The sequence below is a fragment of the Apus apus genome, chromosome 4, assembly GCF_020740795.1.
Source record: "Apus apus isolate bApuApu2 chromosome 4, bApuApu2.pri.cur, whole genome shotgun sequence".
NCBI lineage: Eukaryota > Metazoa > Chordata > Aves > Apodiformes > Apodidae > Apus > Apus apus.
In genome coordinates, this window is record NC_067285.1 from 21350274 (window position 1) to 21378134 (window position 27861).

At 38.7% G+C, this 27861-nt stretch overlaps 1 protein-coding gene across 12 annotated transcripts in view; it reads right to left on the reverse strand.

The window, feature by feature from the left end:
- Positions 1-27861, reverse strand: part of USP54 (ubiquitin specific peptidase 54) — a 98045-nt gene that overhangs the window by 38312 nt on the left and 31872 nt on the right. For 10 of the 12 annotated variants that reach the window (XM_051617452.1, XM_051617453.1, XM_051617459.1 and 7 more), the window contains exons 2-3: positions 11597-12450; positions 8923-9015 (exon numbers count right to left, since the gene is read on the reverse strand). In XM_051617452.1, coding sequence (XP_051473412.1) covers positions 8923-9015; positions 11597-11743 — 240 coding nt within the window. In that variant the 5' untranslated portion in view covers positions 11744-12450. The remainder of the gene's footprint in view (positions 1-8922; positions 9016-11596; positions 12451-27861) is intronic. The other 2 variants (XM_051617455.1, XM_051617454.1) reach the window with 2 other exon arrangements.

Sequence of the window (27861 nt, forward strand, 5' to 3'; positions counted from 1 at the left end):
TAAACACATACACGTGTGTGAAATGTCAATCTCAGAATTCTGCTTGTCCTTTCCTATACAACTTTCCTCACAATTTCCCTAAAGATTGCAGAAAACTCCATTGTTACTGCAAGAGGAAAAAAAGGAACTTTTTCAGTTGAGCACCACTTGGGTTTTCTGACTTCTATACTCACACTAGCAAGGAGAAAGATGGCCTCAAACTGGTTTGCCTGTCTGGTTTTCTTTCAAATCCATACTGAAAATTTGTAGCGATTCATGTATCACTTTCTCCCTTAATTACAAAAAGCTTCTCCCCAGTATACCTATGATATGTATTAATTTGAAATAAATTAATCTGAATCTTTCTCTCCTTAACTGTTCCTACTTGTTTCTTAACAGGAAAGGAGCAAGTAAACTAGCAGGTCTGCCAAACTGCAATCTCAGCCACTTTGCAGAAGCTGCAAGAGTGCAGAACACAGCTGTCACTGCACAGGCAGCAAACCAATCTCCGTGCCCCTGCCCTTTCTGGCTGTACAAATGGTACCATTTAATGTTGACATATTATCTAATACAAATGTAAATTACCCAGTCTCTCTTTACTGCTATTTCATTTTGATAGTTGCTATGATGCTCCTTCATGGGTAAGGGCCCCCTACACTGAAGATCATAGATCTTCTAATATTGCCTTTATTAGGGTATGAAATAACGATGAGGAAAGTAGCAGCGAGGAGAAGGATATAAAGTAGTAAGTCTCACACTTCATTAATTACAAACAATACCTCTTCTCAGTTACCTTTATATATACATATATAAAAACCAAAAGACTGACAAAGCCTCTATACTTAACCTCGATTCCCATATCTGTCACTTTGATAACAGCAAGTTTCATGTTTTATTAATATATTTCCTCATTTCAGTGGACATAAAAAAATTTAGAAACAGCAGTGAAATATAACTCCATCCTGCTTCAGCACTTTACATTAAATAATTTAAAAGCACTTGAGAATACTTCGTGACTGTGCTTTAGAAATGTGTTTATGCTGGTTGTCACCAATCTCACTTCACAGATCTAGAAACTGAGGTTCTTTTTTCACAGCTGGCACACAACCCCATTGCCAGGAATGGACAGGATCAAAATATCAAAAAGTTATCAAAAAATTAGTTTTCACAATTTAAGCAAAAAACCCTTTAATTAAATTCCAACATCAGAAAACTGAAATTTGTTACCACGTCCACAGAACAGAAATAATTCAGTAATGTAATTCTGTGAAGAATTCTGATACATACAATCAAGGATTAAGAAATCCCAATACTACAAAGAAAAATGTTTCCTTAAATTTGTAATGACTTAGCATACATATAGTCTTACCTAGATTAGAACAAACAAAATATCTCAAAACCAGTGAGTAATTGTGCATTTTTATCTAACAGATAAAATCTTGTCATTGCAGGGTACAGTTTAGAGCACATTGGAACACAGAGCTTGTAAGAAGCCCCAAAAGCACCTTAAATGGAGTCAAAAGCACTTTGAACACAGACAGAGCTGGTTTTTGTGGGGTTTTGGTTGGAGTTTTTAGGGTGGGAGTTTGGGGGTTTCTTGGGGGGAGGTGGGGTTGTTTCCCCTTTCCCTTATTTTTCAAGATAGCTTCTTTGCTCACCTTTCAGAACAGGTCTTACTTGTCTCTCAGCCTTTTGGTGGACAGGCGTGGCATTTCCTGCAGTTTCATCACTTTAAGTTATCTAAGTCAGACCTCTCCTTAATTTCAGGTCTTGCCCTTGAGTGATACTGTTAATCACTAACATTTTTGTTCCATATACAGGTCTGAAAGCCAGCTGGCTGCAGACCAGGAAAGCCCTGCTGATTATGCCCCAGGAGTTTCCATGACACCTTTTCTCAAAGTACTTTTGGAACTTAATAAGAACTTTATATATGAAACATTCAAACTTTGTTCTCTTTTCCTAACTTCTTCACCTGAATTTGAAGTTAGTGAAAACCTCATTACCGTATTCACCACACTGATGATCTCTCTCATTGGATACTTTCCAACACAAATGAGCATACCCCTAACAGCAACAACAATACTAAAAAACACTGCTAAAAACTCCATGAACAAGGTAAGCTTCTCCTATTTTACCAGTGTTCAGTAATTAAAATCAAAGCTGCATAATGAAAAAGATAAGCCCATATATTAACATAAAATCTGAGCAATTACTAATATTGATTTAGCAGCAGTACTTGGATTTCTACACTGATGATCTATTCTTGGCATGATGTAATCCCACAAGCCAAAACAGAACAGCATGAGCAAGGGATTTTTCAGATCGGAAGTACGCCTTCTGGTTACACTGCATTCCTGAGGTCTATATACAAAAGAAGCCCATCTCCCTCCATATCCCCTCTGCTACAGACCTTTGAAGGTCTGGAAAAAGTAGCAGATACAGCAGAATTAGGAAGCACAAGCGTTCTTTAAGAGGAATATATTGCCAAAGTGCACCTTCTTGCATCTAGTTCTTCCCCAAGTACTAAATCAAGATGGAATACAATTACACAGGTGACCTTTTCACCAGCTTGCTCTCAGAGGCATCCAAGCCTGGAAATTCCTTAACCATCCCAGACAATTTATTGCAGGGCCTCACTTGGCTTATTGCCATTCAGAAGAATTTTTACTCATTTTTTAACTGGAAGCTTTGTGTCTTTTCTACTACAGGTCTGGGCTTCTGACATGCATCAAAACAAGGGCTTGCAGAGCCAGTGGTCTCCCAAAATAATCTCTTCCAATTTGGGAACTGGGATTGAAAAAACCTCAAGCTTCAAAGGAAAACAAGCTAAGGTTTGAGACAAGGAACATTTATAACACAAACTATAAAAGTTAAAACCTTTCTATTTCAGACTGCTAAAATTCACATGCATGATCATAACACAAGCTGTTCTTCATTTGTTTAGAGAATAAAGATAAGACTTATTCTTTGAGGTAATTAATGGGATTGGTATTTTGGAGTTGTTTTCAATGTTAAAGATTTGAAAGCTGAAATATCTGCAAATTATGAGATATGCTCCAAGTTACTTCTAAGTGTTTAGAATCCATTTTCTCCCAGGAAAGAAATATTTGATTTATTTGGGGTTAACTGACATCTGCAAAATATATCCAACTATACTGATGAAACAAACCCCAGACTTGATAGACATGAACATATTACTCTTTTTTTTCTTGTAAATGTGAGTTCTATCCTTTCTGAGAACTAATTACTATCTTCTACCATAGTGCAGAAGTTCATTCTGGATCTGGATTATCACTACAGCTCTAGCTCTAGAAGTGTATGATTTCTTTCAAAGAACAAAACACATTCCCCCCAGACACCTTTCCACATTAACATTCTACCTTTTAGTAAAAGCTACAAATATTAATATGGCCAATCTTCATACTTCTCTCATTGCTCAACATACCCCTGCTATGACTCCAACTGTGACAGTATTTATTTTTTTAAAAAATTTCTCTCCATTTCAATAGCATGCCCTTCTTACTCCGTTCCATTCACCAGGCTTTTTCCGCCCTCATCTACAGTACCTAATCTCTCACCCAGAACATCACACTTCTCCTGAAGCAGCCTCTTGCTCAGTGAATCAACCTGTTTCAGTTACATTTTTGGCTGCTAAAACCACTCTTCTCCCATCCAACCACACCAGCTTCCACCCACCGTATTTCCACTAGCTCACTATTCTTCCCCACATTTCCTCGTTTAATATTCACCTTCAAGTGTGCAAATAATTTTATCTCTATTTGGATTTTGTATTTGGATCTCTTCCCAAACCTCAAAGTCTGATAACAATCAACCTAGATTTCCATTATTCCTTTCATTAACAGTCTGTTTTCAATTTTTACTTGTACTGTGCCCTAAACATTAAAGTAAGTCCAATACAGACTGCAAAGTCAGGCACTACCAAAATAAAACAAAAATATACTTTTTGCAAATTTTATTTAGGAGGGTGTCAGGAAACGAAACCCAAATCAACAAGTGTCCACATCAACTAGGTGACAAATCATTAACTGCTTGATCAAGATTAAAGAGGCAGTCATTATCTGGAAGCTTCAATTACCAGTCTGACAACTCATGAGGACTGTACTTGATGCTACTTTGTCAGGCAGTTAAGAGCAAGTGCTAACTGAAGAAAAAAAAAAGTTTAAACAATAGTATTTATTTTATGTATTTTCACTAGTGTTTTACCTGGAAATACTATCCTGATTTGGATAAAAGCACAAAACAAGAGGATGAAATATTTGCAACCAACATACTACTGTCTCAACCATACAATGTATGAACTTTTCATAACAAATCTGTCCATTTCAATCAAGTGGCTAATTAGAGCCACAAACTATAATCATTCCATTTTGTTAAACCATTCTAAACATCTTATTGTTCTCAATTTTCACCCTAGAAAACTACATCATTTCTAAACAGAAAACTAGCACTCTTCCTGCTTTTGTTGCACATGACTAAATCACAGAAAAGACCAGACCTACTGGAATTTATCAATAGAACATTCTTCTTTGCAATCTACAAAAAACACTCTGTCCTATATCCTGACACTATGGAGCACCCAGTACAATCCCTGGAAGAACAAACTCTCTGTGGCATGCTCAGTACAGTGGACGGATTTCCCTCTTCCTGCCTTCTTCCAGCTGTGATAAACAAACACCAAAGTAAAGTCATGCTCTAGAAAAAGGAAAATAAAACGGAACACAGTAGACTTCAACATGAATAATGAATCAAAAAGCTATTCCAGTGTTAGGGCAGGGAAACCACATATAAGTAAGGAGTAATCAGTAAGTACACACAGCTTGTGTACTGAAAAAAAAAAATAGTAATTTAAAATGCCACACCTTAAGCAACAGTGTTTGGGATTCCAACACAGAGTTTGCAGCTCTCCCTCGTGTTTTTCTAGTCAATGATGCAAGGTTCATTGAAAATAAGTAATGAAGGTATGTCTGGAATGATTTCAAGGTTTATTTTGTAGCCACACAGTCAGCTGGCAAATCAAGTTTTAAAAATCACTTCAAGTATTTGTGCAATGGATGTCTTCAATGTGGTACACCACTGTCCTGTGATCCCTCGTTTTATAAAAAGTAATCTAAAACTACAAATACTATTTATAGAGCTAGTTCTGCATTTACAGTAAATACTGTACATGGCATCAGAATCCCTAGAAACACTTGCAGCATGCCAAGAAACTGGAAGAAACAAATTTGGTGTTGGAATTCAAAGGCTAAATTTAGCTTAGTGAAGACTATCTTCCTCTAAAGCCAATAGGAAGAGAATGTCATCTTTAGAGCAACAGTTCAAAGTAGTGGAATAGCATAAATCCTCTCTGCTGAAGGTATCAGCTATCCTGTGAAGGGAACCTGGAATGGAGTCAGAGACACTGAGGTAGACTCTTCCCCTCAAAGTATTGCCCCTTTTCCAGACGAGGCTGGAATGTGAACATGCCAGCATGCTTCAGAGAACAGTAAACATGTCCTGCCTCCACCTTGCTTGGTCTGGACAGGTATTTTGGGCAGATCCACCTGACAGCATGCAAGGCTAATTACCTCTCCCAGACCCTAATGGGAGATTTTCGCATGGTACAGAGCTCCAAATTCTTGTGTTCCCACTGGATCCAGTCATATCTTCTCCCTCATATTAGCAAAGCCTAAGGCAAGATTCAAGAGAAAGACGATGTCAAAGACCTGGAGGCTAAGCTGGCATTACCCTGGCAGGACAACAGTTAAAGGCTTCCAAAGCAGTCGTTGTGAGGGCTGAGGCAGGGGAAGAGATGAGAATGGAAGGCAAGGGATGATCCTGCTTCACTGGGACACAAAACATGCTCTTGGTGATGCTTGCAGTACCAGGTGCGTTTTAAGCACCTTATCCCATTTGTCTTAGCCAAGTTTACACACAGTATGCGCCAGCCAGCAAGACTTTTACAGGAGGAAAAAAAAGAGCAGTTTGTGATCACTGATACAGAGGGCAGCAGAGAATAAGTAAACACCTTTTCTCTTTAACTGCCTGCCAAAAGAGTTCATGAAGATGAATGTGGTTATCTCCACAGTGTAGGACTATCCCTTGTGCACACCTTTATCGTACCTGCTATCTCTACCTTTTCAGTTGCATGTAAGCAAAAGAACCTATGGTTCTGCTGTTTGTTTTTTGGGGGGGGACTGAGGGGAGGCTTGCAGTCACAACTTAGAATTAAATTACAGCCTTTATTACTCACCTTTATAGTATTATTTGACTTGGTAACAACATGAAAATGAAGAAAATATTTCAAATCTTTATGTACACACCAACATTTTACACAAGTTAGTAAATGTGAAAACTTGTCACAATATTACTCAGTGAAAAACAAAATTGAGTTGTTTTACTCAAAAGGGAACCAAGAATAAACAGTTACATAACTTCTAACAAATTTCCACACCTCTTCTCTCTTGTATAATTTTACAATGTATGTCTATAAAATTTCTGCAGGTTCTGGAATAGGCTTGGATAGAACACACTGAAATTTTCCATGAAGAAAAGACTGTATGTAGATAGAAAAAACCCTGATATTTTGGTTTGGATTAAAGCCAGTTGGAATTAATTTATTTACTTTGTCAAGCACAGGTTACTGCTCATACTCAGAAATACTTGTCCAGATAATTATTTACTTGTTTACACATTTCTTCAGAGTTTTTCATTACGCATTCAGTTTTGTGAGCTATAATTCTGCACACAACCAGATTCAAGTTTTTTAAAATATGTAAAGGTACTAGAGGATATGGCCCAAGGCTGGTTTCCAACACTGTTGGAAACTAAGGGTCGTAACACCTTCTGGCTAAGCCTGGCGTTGTTAAGAGCTTCAGACTGGGAACCAACAAAAAATCTTTACTGATATCTGGAAGCAAGAAGAGAGTAGCAATTTTTTATTTTTTTTTTTCCAAAGGTTGCTTAATTTAAAAAATAAGCATATGGTTGCAGGCATACAATTTGTGAATTCTGCCACTTTAGTTGTCACTTCCAAGTTTATAATAGCATACTGCATGCTTCAGCAAGACATCAAAAGCAAGGATTTTGTCAACATATAATACATATATTCCAGATATCCTGTCTTCTTCCAGTCTTACTGCAGTGCTTTGCCCTCTCATACTGGTATTGCTAATCCTAGATGCATCTTTGTCCAGAGTTTATAATTCAATATCAGTTCCACAAAGGTCCACCCTCTCCTTTTCCCTAAAGCATCTTTTTTTCCCTGACGTCTTTTTCAGTACTCTCATTCAGAAAATACTTTTAATTATTATCTTTTTACTAAAACCTCTCAAATCTGCCTCAGAGCCTAGTCTACTTTCATTCAAATGGCAGAAACTGTTTGATTTAGTGCTTCTTTGCCATATCTTGCTGTTAGGCTAAACCCCAGAAAGAGCAAAAGCTTACCTAAATGATAATTTCCTAAATCCTTTTCTTCCTGTCCTCATATCAGCTACCAAACAATGCCAACAATCACCTAACAATCCTCAAGGGCATGATCCAAGAATTAGCTTCACGTTATTTATCCCATTAAACTTAATGAACTCAAACCAGATCACACCTAAGTCCTGCCACTTCCCTATAAAAAAAAGGGTATATATTTAATACTCCATCTTTTCTTTGTCTGGATAGCAGCATTTCTCACTTCAAATATGCTATCTTGCTCCTAACCCACTGCTATATCCTCCTCTGATGATACTGCTATAAATACCACCCTGTCTCATAATTTCAACAGATAGGTCTTGAGACAAATTTCCCTTCAGAAGGAAAATACTTATCTTTCATGCCTTAACAGTCTCCTCTTTGCTACTCCTTTGCAAGGGAAAACCCTAGAACAACAGGCCAAAAAAATCACTAGCTAACACATTTCAAGCCTGTCTCTACCAGAGCACCTGTAAAGTCACTTAACCATAGCAAAACAGTTATTATAAACATTGTCTGCGAATTTCAGATGATCATAATTTAAATCTTGCTCTATCTTGCCATATTTATAAGACATGCTTCGGTCCTTTTCACTAAAGTACACAGAATTAGTGACATAATAATTATCACATAATGAATTTAAATGTTTAGTTGGATTTTACAACCCATTTGTGATTTAAGAAAATGTTTAAATACCAATTTCAGAAAGAAAAATCACTGCTTAGAAAGATTAAAGCCAGTATTTTCATCATTTTTGCATCACATCCATTTCTCCCAACAAGCTTGGAGGGAGTCGTGGATTTGAAGTAGCAAAACTTAAAAAGGAGGGCACAAAAAACCAGAAGCACTAAAAATTAATGCATAGAGACAAATCAAGATGCAGGATAGTACAACTGACTCAGAATCAGAGCTAGCATCTAGATCTTACTAACCCATCAGCAATTATGGCAGTCAGTTATTGTATCTGCATTTACAAACAGAACTGTTGTTTTTTAAAACAGATCATTACAGTACAAAATACCTTTTAGTTGTACAGAATCAACAATTTTTAATGGAAAGTCTTAAAGCTAAATTGCCTCCTCCATGCTGACATTTAAAGTAGCTCTGAAGGAAAGGTAACTTCTGAAGTGCATATTAACTGTATACAGTGTGGTATTTATAAACCAAATTATAAATTAGAAAAAATAAAGAAAACATGTTTTACTAGCTAAACTAATCTTTCAAACAACATGGAGGGTCAAAATGAGCCACACTCCATTGATAGAAGTCTTTGTATTTGAAACTTTATCTACACTATTTTCACAATTTATTGGCTTGAGCATATTTTAAGAACAGTACTATGAGTGTCTTGGCCCATCACTGGATTTACCTTTGCTCTCATAAATTTCCAATTGCAAGTTTGACTACAGATATTAATCAAATATCAGAAACATTTCTGTTCAATTTTTTTTTGAAAATTGTTTTTAGTTTATTTCAAACTTCTACCTTAAGAGCACAGAAGATGCAAGATTCGCCCATACATTTGTGGGTTGTGATTTGCCGGAAACTGCGGCGAAAAATGTCCAGGTGCCAGAGAACCTAAAACACAAAAAAGGGCACAGCCAATTTTATGAATACAAAATAAAATACTGCATAAAGCTCTGACTAAAGCCACACATGCTAAATAATCCCAGAAGTACATTAATGCCACTGAACATCTCTTTTAAAACACTATGCCTTTTATCTAACTGCATGCTGACATTTTCATCTTTCTTCTTCAGCTGTAGCATTCACATGCACTAGTTTACAGTAGGACATCACTCTAGATTTCTTGCCATGTGCTTAGATTTTTAAAAATTGCTTCGTGTGGCAGTGCCAGTTTATACAGCACTTGTCCTGACCCATCCCCTGTGCTGGCACCATGGCTGGCTGTTGTGCAGCTCCACGGTGAGGCTGGGTAGCTGGGCAAAACATTCCACCTGCTGCTGGGGCTGAAAGTCATCTGCCCTTCCACCTCCTAGGCAGCCTCCTTGTTCTGAGGAGAAAGCCCAGATGCTGGAAAAATGGAGCACCAACTGCACATACATTAACAAGTTCCTACATTTCGTGACTAAAAGCCATTATGTTCAATATTATTGCTAGCAAATGTATTTGCATGCCATGAGTACTGGCAGACTTCTAACCCTAACCTGTGCAGGCAGTTCTGCTTTTCTGTCAGGACAAGTATGGTGGTAATACCAGGTATGTGACCAGATACGGTCACACTGTATAATAGCAAGCACAACTTTGTATGTTCTGGTAGCAACAGCAAGAGGCAACATTTGCTGTAACAGTTTTATTCTTAAGTTTTACTACTAAATCTGTGAAATCTTGGGCAATTACCTAAATTCATATATGTCAAAGAACGACAATACTGATCTCTGAAGTGTTTCACAGTTAGCATTTTATATATAAAATGTGGTCAGTGTTGGCTTCAACAAACAGTAACTGGACTTGTGAGCTTCAGAGCCACCAGCCTTTCAGGAGGTAGAAGCTTGCACTGAAAGAAGCCCTGACCTAAATTGTGTCCTGCCAGGTTCCAGACAGAATGGAAAGGTCCAGGCTGGCATCTGACTGGCTAAATGCTTTGTCAGCATACAAAGAAGGACCAAACTTCTTATTTCTGATTAATCTGTCCAAAGCATTTTGTTAACTAAACCAGAGCACAAAAATGTCACCTAAATTTATATTTAAAATCACATTTATTCAATATGTAATCTGTAAAGTTTCCCAAAACTTCAGAATTGTCATGGCTATATTTATACCCAAACTCTCCCTACACTTAAGGGCCTGGAAGGCAGCATACATCTTAGAATGATCTGATTACACACAACATTCCTGAAGAACTACTGAAGACTTCACAAAAGGACTAAAAATTAATACATTTAGAAATTAGACAATTTTTTCAATGTAGTTGACTTTGGAATTTATCTTGAATGTTTGTAGAAATACTTAATAGTAAGGAGCACCAAACATTAAAGAACCTCTCAGACTAACACCAAATGTTAAAAAATTAAAATTAAAAAACCAAGAAGTATACATTTTATGAAATTATTAACATCTTGTTTTGTTGTTTGTTTGTTTGTTAAATCCAGCTTTGACTGTAAATAACTTTGGTATCCTATCTCTCTTGAGATTTAGAAGAAAATTATTCATGTAGAAGACGACTAAAAGCCAGGTCGCAGACTTTCAACTTCATGTATGGCATGAAGCTGATGTTAGGCTCTACTTATTTCTGACCCAGGTTCAGTAACTCAGTATTAGGAGGCAGACAGTGATTAAACCTTACAACTTAGCAGAAGCAATTAATACAGTGTATCACTGCAAACCCAAGTTTTCTTATAGTAAGTTCCCTTTGTACTTATTTCACAGCATATTAAGCCTATTTAGGATCACAGATGTTTCTATTTGTATTTGCATCACTGGGGGTATCTTGAAGCCTGAGGTTAGTTGAGAACACAATTGTGCCCACGGAAAAAAAAACAACAGTGACATAGTCTGTGCTACAGAGTCAAGTCACATGAAGGGAAAAACACTGATGCAGAGGAAAGGTTTTAAAAACCCTGCAGCCAGAAGAACTGGATCTCACACATCAGCTGTTCAAAACACCTAAATTGTTACAATATCAGCATAGTAGCCATACCCCTTTACTACATTTTGACACAGGAAAAGGTTTTTCTTCTAAAGCAAAAGGTAAAGACTCAACCTGCAGTTAGAAATAAAACTGAACTACATAAATAGGATCTTGTATAGGTATTATCAACCCTTGAACTTTACTGGTACAATAAAAAAGTTAAATTTACTTTTAAGAAGTAGACATACTGCAAGATATGAAATATTCTATTATTTCAAAGAAATTTTCATCTTTGGTTCACGTATTACAAGCTTACACAAAAGATTCAAGTACAGTAAGTGATGAATATGTGAACGCTGTTCAACTCACCAGGAAAATCTGAAAATGAAAAAAATGCTGTTTCAGAACTCGGCTAACTTACTTTTCCAAATTTAGCTTTACTCAATCTAGGACCACAAATAACTATGTAGTCAAGCCTGGCTATATTTGCTGCCCAGTCCAGCCTAAGAAAATACTGCAATAGACAGAGGAAAAAGAGAGAAACCTTTTTTCAATATGTGCTCTTACCTGTAGTGCACTATTCAGGAAGCAACTGTTCTGTCCCGGTTCATTGCTGAGACCTTTACTGGGTGCTATTGAGGTTGTATTTCGTGGAGTAAACATGCCCTGTACATTCCCCCGGCCCACAGAAAAGTAATTTCTTTTCCAAGACATCTTCCAGTTTCAGCTGTAGAATATACAGGTTTAGGCTGGCAGAGTATTTGACTTGATCAGACCTTCCTTTCTTCCACTAAAACTCAAAACTGGAATGACATCCAATCTTCTTCTTAAACTTACAGTTTAAACAGAATTTATCCTTTCACAGCACATGAACAGTTAAATTCTTTTAAATCCAGCCTAGGATGCTATTCTTCATTTGATGCTTATGTATAACCCCCCCCCCCCTCTTTTACAAGCAGCCACATTCAAATTTTGCAAAGGGAAGGAATCCATGGTCATGCAAAAGCTCATCTGTTATGCTGCTTCTCCCTTTTCCAAACAGCGAAGAAATGGCAAATTAAGGAGGTCCCAGAACAGAAAGGAGAAAAGTAACATCTACTTCCCACACCCCAAAAACCCCAGCTTCTCTAATCCTCTTATAATCCTTCTGCAGAAGATGGGAAAAATCCAATTAGTAAGGGAGCAGAAAAAACAAAACCAAAACAAAACCTTGACAGCTCCCTTTTGGTTACATCTATCTTGGGTGATGAAAGTGACATTATCCTCACAGGGGAAAAGAAGCAATTCCAGGACTTGAGAGTGAAGAGCTTTAACACAGTAAAAGGTCTCCAATAAAGTTCTTCTAATTCTGCGAGCGATCTGTAGAAGTTTCTTCTCCTGATCCTCCTTTTGCAATCGGAATGCCCAGCCGTGCCAGAAAGCTTGAGAGAGAAAAATAATCAAAGGCTTGCGTCATTTAATTACTCTCTTGGTTTTGTGGTGTTCTGCCAAGAGCAGTGTTGCCTCACCTCCCACAATACACTGAATCTTCTGAGACAAAGCAAAAAATACAAACCATCCTCCACCCAGAAAATAAAATAACATGGAAAAGAACAGAGAATTCCAAGAAAACTAAGTAAAAGCAAGAGGGCTGAAATATGCTGGAAGCACTAAAGAAGGAAGCTTTAGATTAAAAAAATAAACCACAACACTCATGTGAACTCCACAGCAGTTTTCACACTCAACCTTTAGAATCTTGAAGTGTTAAATTTCTTTGAGGTATCTTAGTCATTCCAACAGTAGTAAGAGGATTTGTGATTTTGTGAATACATGCTAGTATGTTGTGCACCCGGGAACAGGGATTTCGCACGGAACTTGGAAGGCTGAAAAGGGAAAGGCATAAGGCCCTACCCTGACCCAGCAGCCCACAGCTCTCTCCAGAACAAAACCGTCTCCAAATTTTCTTAATCAGAAACTGTGTGTAGATCTACAAAAAGTTACTTCATTTAGGTACACGGGCTATACAATGTCTTCCAAAAGACATTGATGCTTCTAAAGAAGCCAGAATTCAGTAGAAAGTGCTCTTCCTACCTCAAGTTCACTTTCACTCTCATCTCACAGGAAATGTAAAAAAGAATTTGATGTAAGAAATTCCTAGAAACAGGAACTACAAGATTGCTGGCAAAACACTTTTTCAAGTTCTCGCAAGTGTAGTCCACCTATATTTACTTCACAGACAACTGCATAATATTTTCCAGACACAGTCCCAATGGCATTTAAGATTATCCCATTTTTTATACATGTAAAAACAACTGAATATACCTATTACAGCTGGTATAAGTCAAAATACTCTATTCCATATGTTCTGAAGTAGTAATTGCAGCATGAAGTAATTGCATCAGCAAAAGTTAACTAAGAGAATAATTTCTTACAAAAATATCCTGGGTATCTGTGAAAGCACTTTTTTCACCTTCCACACAATTATAAATTCTTCATCTCCTGTCAAAACACAGAAATAACTCCCTCAACATCTGCAAATGTGTTACAGCAGCCTAATCTATTCCCTTCTAGTAATACTTTTTTTGTATTTCTATTAAACTAGTTCTAGAAATATCAATGAAGGCTCAGCATTGCTGTAAGAAAAGCAGGCAAATATCTATACACAGAGAAATATTCTTGGTTGCCAGCAAGCCACGTAAAATTTTCAGATGTGCTTGCAAGCCTGCAGACCAACCATTACCATGCTTGTCATACAACATTCCCGAATGCTGAATACATATGGCAGGATTCATTTCAAAGCGATTTCAGTCCCAGCCCCCTTTCTTTGCTCAATCCCTTAGTGAACCATGAGCCAATCATACTGTGTGAGGTAACTCAGTTTCAAGCAACAATTTAAGGATCGCTGCAAATCAACACCTCTTGCAATAGGTGCAGTGGCTAAGCCTGTGCTGCAGAGATGGAGCAGAGTGCTGCATGGAAAGAGCTAAGGCAGGCAGACTTTGTGCTAACTCAGAAAAACCCGAGTCAAGTATTCTGTCTTCTCCTTTCCACGGTACTTACAAAAAGATGGAAAATGCAATCTAAAACATGCCCAAGATGCACAGGTGCAAGCAGTATCTATTCAGTGGGCCTCAAGTTCAAAACAAAATCTCAAAATAGGCTCTAAAACTTTAAGCAGTTTTTTTAGCCAATGTCTCAGTTATGACAGGGTGAATAAATTTTTTCTAATGTTTTGGGGTTTTTTTTGGTCTTGGAAGCATAATCAGATTAGAGGCTTTGTTGTTCACCTGTCATTGCAGCAAGACTTGCAAGCTGGCCAGGACTCTTGCAGTAATTGTGCACGCTTGCTATCTGCACTGCATTTGCACAGGCTTAGCAGAACTGACTTCTTAGCACATATTCACTATGATTGCTCACAGGAGCAAGTTCAGTTTGCACATTTGGCTATGTGGCCTTTGTAGAGCTAAGAACAAGCAGAAAACACTTAAGCTGATAACCACCCAGTTATGACAAAACCAGATCTCTGGAGATAAATGGCAGCTTCTCACTTTGTCAATCTCTGAAAACTTACCAGTGTTATATAATAGCTAGGAAATGGAATCCTAATTAATCTCAAATATATGTAAGGCATTATTTATATAGATTATTTACAGACTGGCTTAGCTTCTGCTCTACCATAAAAAGGGTTGCAAAAAGCAACCAGGAAAAAAGCAATTGTGTAAAACCCAACCTTCATTACTAAAATATTGTTTTGCTTCCACTACCACTCACAAACCATCAATGTAAAAAAGTTAACCCTCCCATAAACACCCAGCATACAATTGCTAAGAAAACAGCAGTCAGCAGATGTAGTTGTTTTCTAAACACTCTGCTTCTTCCAGATACTGCATTAGCTTGTCAGCAGTTCCAACTGCAGAACTAAAGGAAAATCAAAATTTACTTTGAAAGGTAATAATGGTAACACACTGATAATACGCCACAAGCTTCCGAGAATTACATAGTTAAGTGAGAAGAAAACAGTTTATTTATTGTATCTGATTAAAGACATTTTTGAGAAAGACTGCTGCCCTATTTGGAACACATGCAAGCCAACCGCTTTTTAATAGTACAATAGTCCTTGGGACAGCAGAGCACAGCACTCAACAAGACACGCACCACAGTAGAGTTCCCAGTCCCTGTTCATTGTCATGTTCACTTGCTAAATCAATCACACAGAAACAAAGCATCTAAACTTACATCCTTCATTCTCTGGTGAGGTCCTAATGTTGGAAAATAACACTACTACCACTGCTCGTTTTAAGGGGAGAAAAATTGTAACGCTCCTCTTTTACTGCAGTCTCATGTCTCTGAACATTTTAGGCTATCGCTTATCACTATTCCAGGCATACATCTGAATTAAAACAACCAATTTAGAAAAGATGATGCTTCCTTTTAGCACTAGGTAAGCCTGAAACCACCAATTAAGTATTTATCACACTGTGAAAGAAGAGCAGAGATCCAGAATTTATTTTTCATTCTATTCTGAAGAAACTTTCAAAGCACAGTGTGAATGTTTTCAGAAAAAAGAGGCCCTGCCACCCACCCTGAAGATCCTTCCACCTTTTCTAGAAGTAGGGAATAGATTAAATGGTGTTGAGGGCAAATTATCCTTTCACATGCCACAACATCTCTTAAAGTGTAAACAGATGAGAAATTGCTTTGAAATCTCTTTTTTCATAATGGAAAAAGGGCAGGAAAAAGGGCAGGAAAAAGGGCAGGAAAAAGGGCAGGAAAAAGGGCAGGAAAAAGGGCAGGAAAAAGGGCAGGAAAAAGGGCAGGAAAAAGGGCAGGAAAAAGGGCAGGAAAAAGGGCAGGAAAAAGGGCAGGAAAAAGGGCAGGAAAAAGGGCAGGAAAAAGGGCAGGAAAAAGGGCAGGAAAAAGGACAGGAAAAAGGACAGGAAAAAGGACAGGAAAAAGGACAGGAAAAAGGACAGGAAAAAGGACAGGAAAAAGGACAGGAAAAAGGACAGGAAAAAGGACAGGAAAAAGGACAGGAAAAAGGACAGGAAAAAGGACAGGAAAAAGGACAGGAAAAAGGACAGGAAAAAGGACAGGAAAAAGGACAGGAAAAAGGACAGGAAAAAGGACAGGAAAAAGGACAGGAAAAAGGACAGGAAAAAGGACAGGAAAAAGGACAGGAAAAAGGACAGGAAAAAGGACAGGAAAAAGGACAGGAAAAAGGACAGGAAAAAGGACAGGAAAAAGGACAGGAAAAAGGACAGGAAAAAGGACAGGAAAAAGGACAGGAAAAAGGACAGGAAAAAGGACAGGAAAAAGGACAGGAAAAAGGACAGGAAAAAGGACAGGAAAAAGGACAGGAAAAAGGACAGGAAAAAGGACAGGAAAAAGGACAGGAAAAAGGACAGGAAAAAGGACAGGAAAAAGGACAGGAAAAAGGACAGGAAAAAGGACAGGAAAAAGGACAGGAAAAAGGACAGGAAAAAGGACAGGAAAAAGGACAGGAAAAAGGACAGGAAAAAGGACAGGAAAAAGGACAGGAAAAAGGACAGGAAAAAGGACAGGAAAAAGGACAGGAAAAAGGACAGGAAAAAGGACAGGAAAAAGGACAGGAAAAAGGACAGGAAAAAGGACAGGAAAAAGGACAGGAAAAAGGACAGGAAAAAGGACAAAAAGCTCTGGGCCCATTTGCTCATTTGATGAGGAAGCGGAGGAACAATCCTCTTGACTGATCTCATGGCCATTCTCAGCCAAAGGGAAAGAGTTTTAACAACTAGAGGCTTGAGAATGTACTTATTAATATAGTTTTAAAGTATTTGCTAATTTCTGCATGGATTAAATTATATTTAACTGCAGAGCTATCAACACTAAGACCTTATTTTACAGGTTAGACATTCCAAAGGGTAGCCAGCTTCACCTATCAGTTTAAATTAAATCTTGAAGGTGGTAAAATAGAGGGACAGAAAATGTTCCCCATACTGAATAACCATGAGCCTGGATGAAGAAAAGAGCGAACAGGGCAGTAATCTTAAAGGCAAATATCCCTAACAGAATCAAGTGCTGCACAACCAAAGAGGGGATGACACCTTTTAGCGAACAGCTAGCTGGAAATATTGGACAGATTTTTTTTCAGGCACCCAGATGATAGAGTAACTATAAAAAGGTACAATTATTTCCATTAATCTCTATCACCAATAATTTTTTGATATTACAAGTGAAACAATAGAGAAAAAACTTCTTGCTTTATGCACACATTTTTTCAATCTTGATTACTATGCTGGAAGAAAGAGGAGTAGAAAAAGCCTGTGACGCTTTTGCTGTCAAACTTACACCCATTTGTCAGTCTGCCTCTTAGAGGAACAACTTAATTACCCAGCTCTGTGCTACTTGTGCCTACCGGATAGAACCAGGAACTGACAGTACCTGATAGCATCACTGATGCCCAAGACAGACTCATATTGGTCTTCTCATTCTCTATTGCACAATTCTTAGTCTGTGAAGTGCTTTAAGTGCATAAAATGATACATGCTTTCCCAGACACTAGGGGAATGTTTCCACTTACCTGACACAAAAGCAATTATCCAAATGTTAGGCTAAAAGTTACAAGTTAAAGACCATTAAATAGCTTTGGAGTGAAAGTCAAAAACAAGCTTCCCCAAATTCAGAGATGTACTTCTTTAGTGAGTAAGGGTACAGCAAGCCTGTGAAAAACACTACAGGTTTCCCAGAAGACATGATGAAGGCCATTTCTGAGAAAACACTTCAAGATAATGGACACCAAAACCGAAGGTACTAGATAGAACAGTGAGCAAATTAGAACACCTCATTGACTAAAACCGCAGCAATTTTGGTCACTACCACTGTATTTGTACAGCCTACCAGCCACTAAAAGAAACTGCAGTCAGGATACCGATAGGCCAAATTCCCTCCAGAAATACCACTCCCGAAGTGGCAACATTGGCATTTCTGAACTAGTAGACAGCTCACTGCTCCTACAGTGATTGGAGGAAGAAAACAGAATAAGCTTTTTTATGAAGAAAGATTATGTTCTTATACCAACTCTTCAAACGAACAAAACACCCATGAAAAACAAAAACAAACCCACTCTATGTTCCTGTTAACTGCTTAGACCAACAAGGGGCATGGAGAGACCACGTTCTGCAAAAATACCTCAAAGTGAGACTCTGCGAGCTGCTGGGGTCAAGTATAGCTCTATACTGCATGAAGATACAGCAAGCAGTTCTCCAGCTTCTTCCTCCAAAACGCTTTTGGGTTTTGTAAAACTAAAGTGGACTGTATCTTAAAACAGTGTAATAAAATCTTGCAAACACTTACCTAATCCAAATCACTTGATTTTAAGCCTGACAGTCAGCCAATCTATTTAAAGAGCATCTCTCACAGTAAAAACACAGCAGAAAGCCATTAGCTTTAAACTGCAGAAGGTTCAGTGATGGTGAAAGGCTGGAAATTTCTACTGACTCCAGCTAGACAGGAACTTCTCTGCCTCTTCCCAACTGCCTGCAGATGCTTCTCTGGGGTCACAGAGTAGTAGCAGTTATTTATGCAACCCTCCCTGAAAGAAGGACACCAGTTTACACAACTGTTTTCTGCGCAAACCTATGACCACATAGACTTTTGTTTAAAATAGTGGAAAAAGTAATTTATCTTATAGAAATACCAAAAGATGAGAGTAGGGTAGCCATGTCTAGACTTTCATAAAGCAGTTAAGAGGATTCGAAGTATCCAGCTGCCTCTCAATCAGAAAAGCTAAAACTTAGCCAGCAAAGGGCTCTAATACAACACGACAACCATTCAAATGTAAATTACAATAAAACCACCAAACACACAGCTCTGAATATCTAAAGCCAGCATTACAGCCTTTTCTGGAACAGGTTGCCCAGCGAAGTTACGGATGCCCCCTCCGTGCCAGTGTTGAAGGCCAGGTTGGATGTGGCTTTGAGCAACCTAGCCTAGTAAGATGAGTCCACCCACACAGAGGGTTGGAACTAGATGACCTTTAAGGTCTTTTACAACACAAACCATTCTATGATTCTAATAAAAAAACAACCAAGCAAACAAAAAAAACACTTAACCTGCAAGATTATCTAGAAGTTTCTGGAGGAAAGCATCTCTTGTTGGAGACTGCAATTTATAAGAGCCAGCACAATGTGGAATAATCGAATAATAAGGGCTTCTGTCTGAAGACAAAGAGAGAGATGAGGTCAGAACTAGGGAAGCAAAGGCCGTGTTCTTTACTTTGTGTAGGGCTTATTGCCAAAACACACTTCACTCCCTAGATAAAACTTTTACTCATATCAAAAACATGGCATTAATAACCACTGATCTCATGCATCACAATACTTTCAGCACATGTGTTTGCTGTGGGGGTTACAGGAATGAAGATGGACAAGCCCCCAGCTTTGTGTCCTACTTCCAAAATATCAGAATCAGCTGCCCCCCTTTCTGTTAGACACCTCAAAGGATCTATTGTCTCAACAACTTTACTCTGATTGTTGAAAAGGGGAGGAATATATATAAAATTAAGAAGGTCTGCGCAGCCTGAAGTAAATTCAAACAATTTCAAAACATTCTGCACTCCCTTCAGATCTCCACAGTTGCCTAGGTCTTTAAGACTCCTCTGTATCATAACGAAAGCCTGCATTTTAACACACTTGGACTTCGAAACGCTTACCCTGAAGTTTTGTATTACTTTCTACATGAAAACTAAGTTTATTCTCCCAAGCCCGTATTTAAAAAACACCGTATCTATGCCAAGGCTTGGTGCTGGCCATTTCAGGAGAAGGAAGGGTGGGGTGAAATCAGCTTTTCATCCCAGTTCATATGGAACTCATGGAGTTCAGATAAACAGGGAAAACACAGCAGCTTCAAATGTCACATAAATACTCAAAAGCAGTTAAACATTGCCAATCAATCCTGTAACACAGAAATCATGACAAAAAGGAACAGGGCAGCTGTCAGCCATATGGTTAAGTGGAAGGTTCTGGTTTGATTCTAGTTATTCCCTTTCCAAATCTTCACCTTGGCTATCCAAAGGGGAGCTTGAAGATTAATTCAGTATTTGATTCAATCTTCAGATATAAGCAAAATTTTTTCATTGCAAAATTCTGCATTTTACAGCAATCAGCTATTTCAACAAGATTTCAAGGCTCTTTTTCTTGTGGCACCTTATTAACAAGAAAATAATCTCAACTCTCTTCCAGTAATACCACTGATCCAAGAAAACAAGTTTTCTACTTTTGTTTGCAAATTCCAGACCAACAATGACTAAAGACTTCCTAGAAGCTTCCAAAAGTAGTCAGTAGTATTCAACAATGTAAGGCTTAATGACTGACAATATTTAAATCCTAAAATCCTGTGGTCATTCTTTTCCTGGCCTTGTAGGCTTTCACAGATGAACAGCATCAAACCATTTTTCATAAAAATGTTTCCGCTTCTAAAGTAACTACCTTGTTATGAGTTCTCCTGTCAATTTTCACACCCCTTTCCTTCCTTAAAACAGAATCAACTCCCAAATCATATGCTGTTCACATTACAGCACCACAATCACTGCTTCATTAAACTATACGTTGACTTCAGCAACGTTTGTGTATGAACACATTCAGTTGTTTCAAACATCCAGATAGAATAAAAAACACAGGTAAGCAAGATATTGAATTTTGCAGGAAAATAAGCAATCAGAAGAACTCTAGCACTGCTAGTACTTCAATTTCAAAGAAAAGACAACACAGCCTAAAAGCAAAGGCAGTAGCACACTCCAAGCAGCAACAGACATTGAACAAGCAGACGGACAGCCTTTGGGTAGAAAACCGGGCCTTCCTGGTGATGCGTTAAGAATCTCAAAGTCAAACACTGCAATGCACTATTCTCTCCAGGTAGTGCTCGGGGGAAAGACCCAGGACAGAAAATTGGTTCCCAACACAGGCACATAATAGATATTTCAACACCACTGGCCAGTGAAAACCTCCACACAGGGCAGGCAGACACAATTCCCACCTCCCTCACAATCAATGGCTGGGGACAGACAATATATTCAATAGTACCATAAAAGTATTTACTCCCTCCGTCTTTTCTCTTGGCTCAGAATAGTGTTTAGTATTCAAGAAATAGTTACAGCTTATTCTCAAACTGCTAATTCACTGTATTGTGTTTTATCTATACCACTGTTACCACATAACAAGATGGCTTATAAAACACATGCTTGCCAGACCAGTAACATACCAAGGTATAAAACTAAAGCAATATAGAGGAACTCACGCTAACAAAGTATAGGCAGAGTAAAGAAAGAGCAAGCAGCAGTTTAAGGTGCCTCTGCTAGGTCCCAGTACTAATGCTTACATCATTTTTCCTGCCTTGCTAAAAATGAGAAGCAGGAGTGCTGCTGCAGCAAAACATCATATAGATTAATACTTCTACATAAAAATATAAAACCATGCACCAAACATGCTGATTATTTTGGGGTTTTTTTAAGCAGTCATCTGTGCTGTATAGCTATAAATAATAGTTCAGCAAAATCACGAGTATGCACACATATGCATAAGCATTTAATAATCTCAACTTGGGTTTAAGTCTATTATTATTTAGTTTTAGAGCAATAAGCATACAAGAACAGGAAAACTAATTTTTGTTTCATTTGGCTTTGTTTACAGAAGCATTTTCCCACAAAAACCACTGAAGACTTTAGAATTTGAGGAAGAAAAACAGTTGCACATAACCACAAGTAAAAGCTTACTGAATCAAAACATCCCCTCTCTAGGAGCAGCTAATAACATATAGGAAGACTAAAACAACCAGGTGGGGAGAAATATACCATGATATCATACACCTCACCAACAACCTGGGAGACACAAACAGGGAGTAGAACTAAAAGCCTGATTTTTTGTTTTCTATACAACTAGGAGATCAGCAGAAGATGACATCTCATCCATGCATTAAGGAAACTACAGTGCAAGCTGATGAGGTTTGGTTTTTTCTCCTTTTTAAACAGGAAGCAAATAGACATGACCAAACCTCAAAACTTTACATCCCAAATTGCACGTATTGCTCTTGTCTCCCACTAGCAAACAGAGCATTTGTAATATGCTGTCATGGTGCCCCCGTGCCTCCTGCACCCCAAAACCAAACCTGGCTGACTGGGCCACTGGTGGCTGAGCCAACAGCTGTGGACACATTGTGCCTCTCCTCAGCTGCAGCCCCAATCCATCATACAATCGCAAAAGGTAAGTGGCTCTTTTGCATGGCTCTGTGTTTTAAAGAAGAGGATAATAATAACTGAATGTAAAGGGATCCTGAACTCAGAGCTAAACATTAAATACAGACAAAATCACATAAAGATTCCTGCAAACACAGGAAAGGAGTCCTTGTATAAAAGGATATGCAGCTACCTCCATTACCTAAAATTTTAATTTCATTGAGAAGCCCCTTACAAACAGACAATTTATTCTGCTTTAATTCTTCTGGTATAAGACATTCTGAAAGACCACAGAATCATAGAATGGCTTGGGTCGGAAAGGACTGTAAAGATCATCTAGTTCCAATCCCCCCGCAAGGGCAGAGACCCCTTCCACTAGAGCAGGTTGCACAAAACCCTGTCGAGTCTGGCCTTGAACACCTCCAGGGAAGAGGATCCACAACCTCCCTGGGCAACCCATTTCAACACCTCACCACCCTAAGAGTAAAGAACTACTTCCTGATGTCTAACCTAAATCTCCCCTCCTCCAGTTTAAAACCATTACCCCTTGTCTTATCACTACACACCCTGGTAAAACATCCGTCCCCAGCTTTTCTTTAGGTCCCTTTTAGATGCTGGAAGGCCTCTCCAAAGCCTTCTCTTCTCCAGGCTGAACAGCCCTAACTCTCTCAGCCTGTCTTCACAGGAGAGGTATTCCAGTCTTCATGTCATCTTCACGGCCCTTCTCTGGACTTTCTCCAAGAGCTCTATGTCCTGTGTTCAGGGCTACAGAACTGGACACAGTGCTCCAGGTGGGGTCTCACAAGTGCAGAGTAGAGCGACAGGATCACCTCCCTCGACTTGCTGGCCAAGCTTCTTTTGATGCTGTTAGATATTTTGGAGAACAAAAACCCCTGATACCTTATCAAGCAGTTGTTAGAAAAAGCCTTTTAATCCAGTCCAATCTATTTTACTGTGTGAAATTTGGAATAGTGGCCAAAACAGGCAAAAGGTACCTTGATTTTCATATGCAGTATATTTGTAAAAAATACATTTCAGAAATTAAAACATTACAGAACACACACAGTATATACAGATGGAAGTTTCACATGTGCAAAGCAGATTGTATCATATAAACAAGTTTTCTGAAATATAGATATTTCATTTGATGTAAGAATGAAAACTAAGATGAAGACATAAGACTTGTATATGAACTTTCACGAAACTCCAACCTCTTTCAATTAAAAGTCTGAACTAAAATTTCTAAGTTATGATTTGAAGAGACTGTTTATGTAAGTCTTACCAGATGCTACCACAAAGAACTACCTCCATACTGATTTAAAAAACCTATTAAATTCTTGCCTTACGGATTTTAATAGCTTGAAATCTTGGGATTTACTGGAAAAACAGCTGTTTTTCATTCAGTGAAAAGCAAAGACCATGATACAATTACCTTTTATCAAAACCAGTTTTATGGAAATGTTATTGTTTTCATTCAGAAAGGTTATTTTATCTTTACCAGAAAAGTACTGTGAAACTACCAAATGCAAAAGGGATTATTTTGTGTCCTGCTGTGGCCTGGAGAGATCCACAAAAATATGAAAGAGACTCTTGTTAAGTACAAGCAGGCTCTGTCTTAATGGGTCACAGAAGCAAAAGCTGTGCAAAATGCAGTATAATACGAGCTAAACAGACCAGTTGGGTGTTGGGGTAAGAAAAAAGAATTATGTCAACAGCTTTAATATATTGTTTTTTCTCTGCCTGACAATGAAATGACACTGTGAGTGGCACCAGAAGCTATCTACAAGAAAAAAATAGCAAGTGCTCCAGACAAGGTATATACCATGAAAGGAGCCTTTCTAAATTACCTGCGGGCTGCCCATTGGTAGAAAAAGAGCATGAGGAGATAAGTTCACAAAAGTTCCTCTCTTTGCAACTGGAAGACACCTGTTAAATATTAAATTAAAAGAGAATCTGTGGATGCCAAGGGAAGTTACAACAGATTTAACCAATTGGTACATGTGGAGAGGAAAACACCCTTCTAGAACTTGTTCTTGTTGTTTTTTCAAAACAGAATAAAAAAGAGCAAGTTTGAGGGCATGTACACGTGCCTTCAAATTCAAAAATGAGGCCTGGCCTGACAGCACTGCAAAGTATCCAACCAACAACAAATGTTAAAGCCGCTGAAAGCATAGGTAAACAGTAGCCTTGCTCACCTTTGGACAATAGGATTTCAGCCTGGTCTGTAAATAAAAGGATGCTTACTTCAGAGATTTAATTTATTTCAGCAGTGGTTCAACTGTTTCAATGCTCCTGTGGGTGTGAGCTCTGCTGAAAAACAACCAGCTACTTCTGTTACTCTCCTAAATCTGATCCTGTACTGATGACCAAAACCACTTGGGAAACTAAAGACAAAAGGTGTCTGGCAGAAACCACATATCCTTCCAACAGTGACTCCCAAGAGCGCTGCAAAATTAAGCACAAAGGATTACACAGCTTCTGGCTCAGTCTAGCTCAGAACAAAATTTAGAAAGCACAGCATCCTAAACTGGTGTTATATCCTGTGTACTTGGTTTATCCTTGTTTTTCCCCCTGTAAAGAGAAGTGCCCAGCCTAAATTAGTGTGTCCTGATCCCTTCAAGCAGAGCATCTCAAGGAATGAGACTGTGGGTGGAGCACAGAGAACCTTTGGGAAAAGGTCTCAGGCAGATGTCAGTGGCTCTAGATACTCTTCAGCTCCATCACATCTAGGAGGGGATGGGGATGTAACTGGGTCTCAGGATGGTATCATTTACATGTTTGCTTTCTTGCTTCTAATTATGTCTGTGATCCTTCAAGAGTGTAGCTGTGCCATACAGCAACCTTGGAGGCAGGGGTACAGCCCCACCCTGCCTTGTCCCCCTTGGAGATGTACTAAGGGTGTTCAAAGGAGAGGGTCTAAGGGACTGCAGGGCCTTAGGACATGGCACAAAATTTCTGATGGACATTTGGGGCCACTCAGTGAATGACAAGCTGGGAAGCAGCAAGAGGAAAGTTGAGCATAAATTTTTTTCTGTTTTGTCTTCCCTAGTTCTCTGTGATTCTTTTTTCTTTTAGAAAAGTAAAATTTCTAGTACTTATTTAAATAAAATTTGGCTTGTTTTAGTGTTAAAATCCTTTGAGTTTTGGGAACTCGCCACAGGAAAAGGGTTAGACACATCCACCTCAAACATGTGGAGGACTCCATATCCTGCTATGACAACCCAGGATGGTCTCTGAGCCTTGCTTCTTCCCACAGTCCCCAGTCCAGATTACACAGCTGACCCTACACCAGCACTACCTGCACCTGATCACAGGACAGAGCCTTCAGCTTCCAGTTCCACAGTAGAGTTATATGCCATAGGCAGGCCACACCTCTAGCTGTCAAAACCTGTTGACACTGTTTCAGTCTTGCATTGCCCAGCATTGCAATGCTGTACAATGTGACTTGCTTTCCACATAATTCCCTAGATAATGAGCTGCAGACAAAAAGCTGCTGAAGGGACACAACTCCTAGTAAGACTTTGACTGAAGAGGGTCTGAAGAAGATTAGCAACTTGGTACAGAAGCAGATGCAGACCCAGAACACCAGCAAGGCAATAAAAGGACAAAACCAAACATTGCCCTGTTTAAAAGTCCTCTCACTCAGAATAACCAGCCTTCAAGGAACAATCACCTGACATCTGAGTAAGCAACATCTACCTGCGAGAGCTGTCCTTATCAAGGGTTGCCACACCAGAGTGATATTTTCAGTACCTTGTTACACCACAGTAAATGCTTTATTGATAAATCAATTACAAAATTTTCCTTCAATAATTGAAGAAAGCATTCAGACATTATCATCATCATCCATTGCTTAACCAGTATTACAACATACAGCACTTCCTCACACCTGTAAGGGAGACAGGAAAAAATAAGGATATTCTGTCCGGATTAAGGGTTTACGCATCCTTCCTCTGTCATTAAGAAAATAAATCATATGTGTGTGTGCACATGTGCAACCAAGTGGCTAATGTGGAAAAAAACTTACATTTCTGACCAATCAGGACTGAAGTCACTCCATTTGAAACTAAACTGCTCTGAGCTTGAGCCAAAATGTGCATTCTTATTTTTTTGTAGTCACTCCAGGTTCTTCAATTCCAATACACTCTGGTGACCCAGATACTCACCAATTAGGACAGCAATAGTAACACATCCTCTTGAGAAATCAAGTACATTAGAGTCTTACAGAAAACTTGGGAATTTCATACATATTAATACACCAGTTAAAAATATTATTGTTATGATCCAAAATATCAGAACCTGAAAAGATGCAACTGGAAAATGGATGAAATCACATGGCTGTGGCACACTGTTCTTTGCAAATACTAATCTTGTCTTGCAGCTGACATCCGTGACAACTCCTAGGAGACACAGCAACTGATTAACATCACTTGGCTCTTGATGGAGTTGAAAACTGTGTTGTACTGCAAAACCTTCTTATCAATGCATTTGATCCAGCTCAAGTCTTTTTGTTTCTTGATTACTAGAAAAAATCTTTCCTCGAATAAAAGTATATTAATATGTTTTTATATATCCAAACGGGTAGTATGAGCATAATTTTCTATAACACATGGCTTTCACTGACTAAATTTCACTATTTCCCCTTTCCATGGTATGTCAGCTTCCCTGCATTTGCTTCTAAGGGCCCTCAAGTCTAGCATAATACTGACCTTCCCATTTTTAAGTGCATTATTAAGTCCTGCCCCAAATGCTGTTGGCGACAGCCTTCACCAGCTACATTATAAAGCAAGTACTCCTGTTTTCTCTCCCTCAAAGAAGATGGAAACAAAAAAAATAATAATAAACAAAACTATCTGGTTATCCTCCAAATCACTCCTATCCTGCCAAGCACAGAGAAGCTCAGCAGCAAGGCAGCAGGTGTGCCAAAACCATTGTTCATCATGACAGCCACCAGTCTGCTTCCTTTGCTCCTCTGGCTGTTTGTCATGTTTCCTTGGCCTTAGACAAGGAACTCTCTTGTCCAGAATCAGCCTGTGTTCTTAAAACAGATAAAACTCTGAGATTACTGACTGTAATCTACAGGAGTAACTACATTATAAATTAACATAAAGCCCTCTATGTCCACCACCACACTTCTCAATTTCTCGAAGAAAAGCAAGAGGTTTCTTGAACTGCCAGTTTAAAAGGAGGAGAGGAACTTGCTTTATCTCCCACTGGTTTAGTGAGCTGAATCAAACAAAAAATTATAGAATCAAAGTTCAAAAAGATCTCCAAAACCATGAAGTCCAACCATCTGACCTAAAACCCCTAACCACTAAACAACACGTCCACCTGTTTTTTGAACACCTCCAGGAATGGTGCCTCCACCACCTCCCTGGGCAGCCTCACCAGTTTCAATGCCTCACCAGTCTCTGTGAATAAATTTTTGCCTAATATCCAATGTGAACCTCCCCTGGCACAAGTTGACCCACTCCCTCTTGTCCTATCATTAGTCACTAGGGAGAAGAGGCCAACACCCACCTCACTACAATTTCCTTTCAGGGAGCTGTAAAGAGCAATGAAGTCTCCCCTCAGCCTCCTCTTTTCCAGACTTAACAGCCCCAGCTCTCTCAGCCTCTCCTCATGAGACATGTTCTCCAGACTCCTA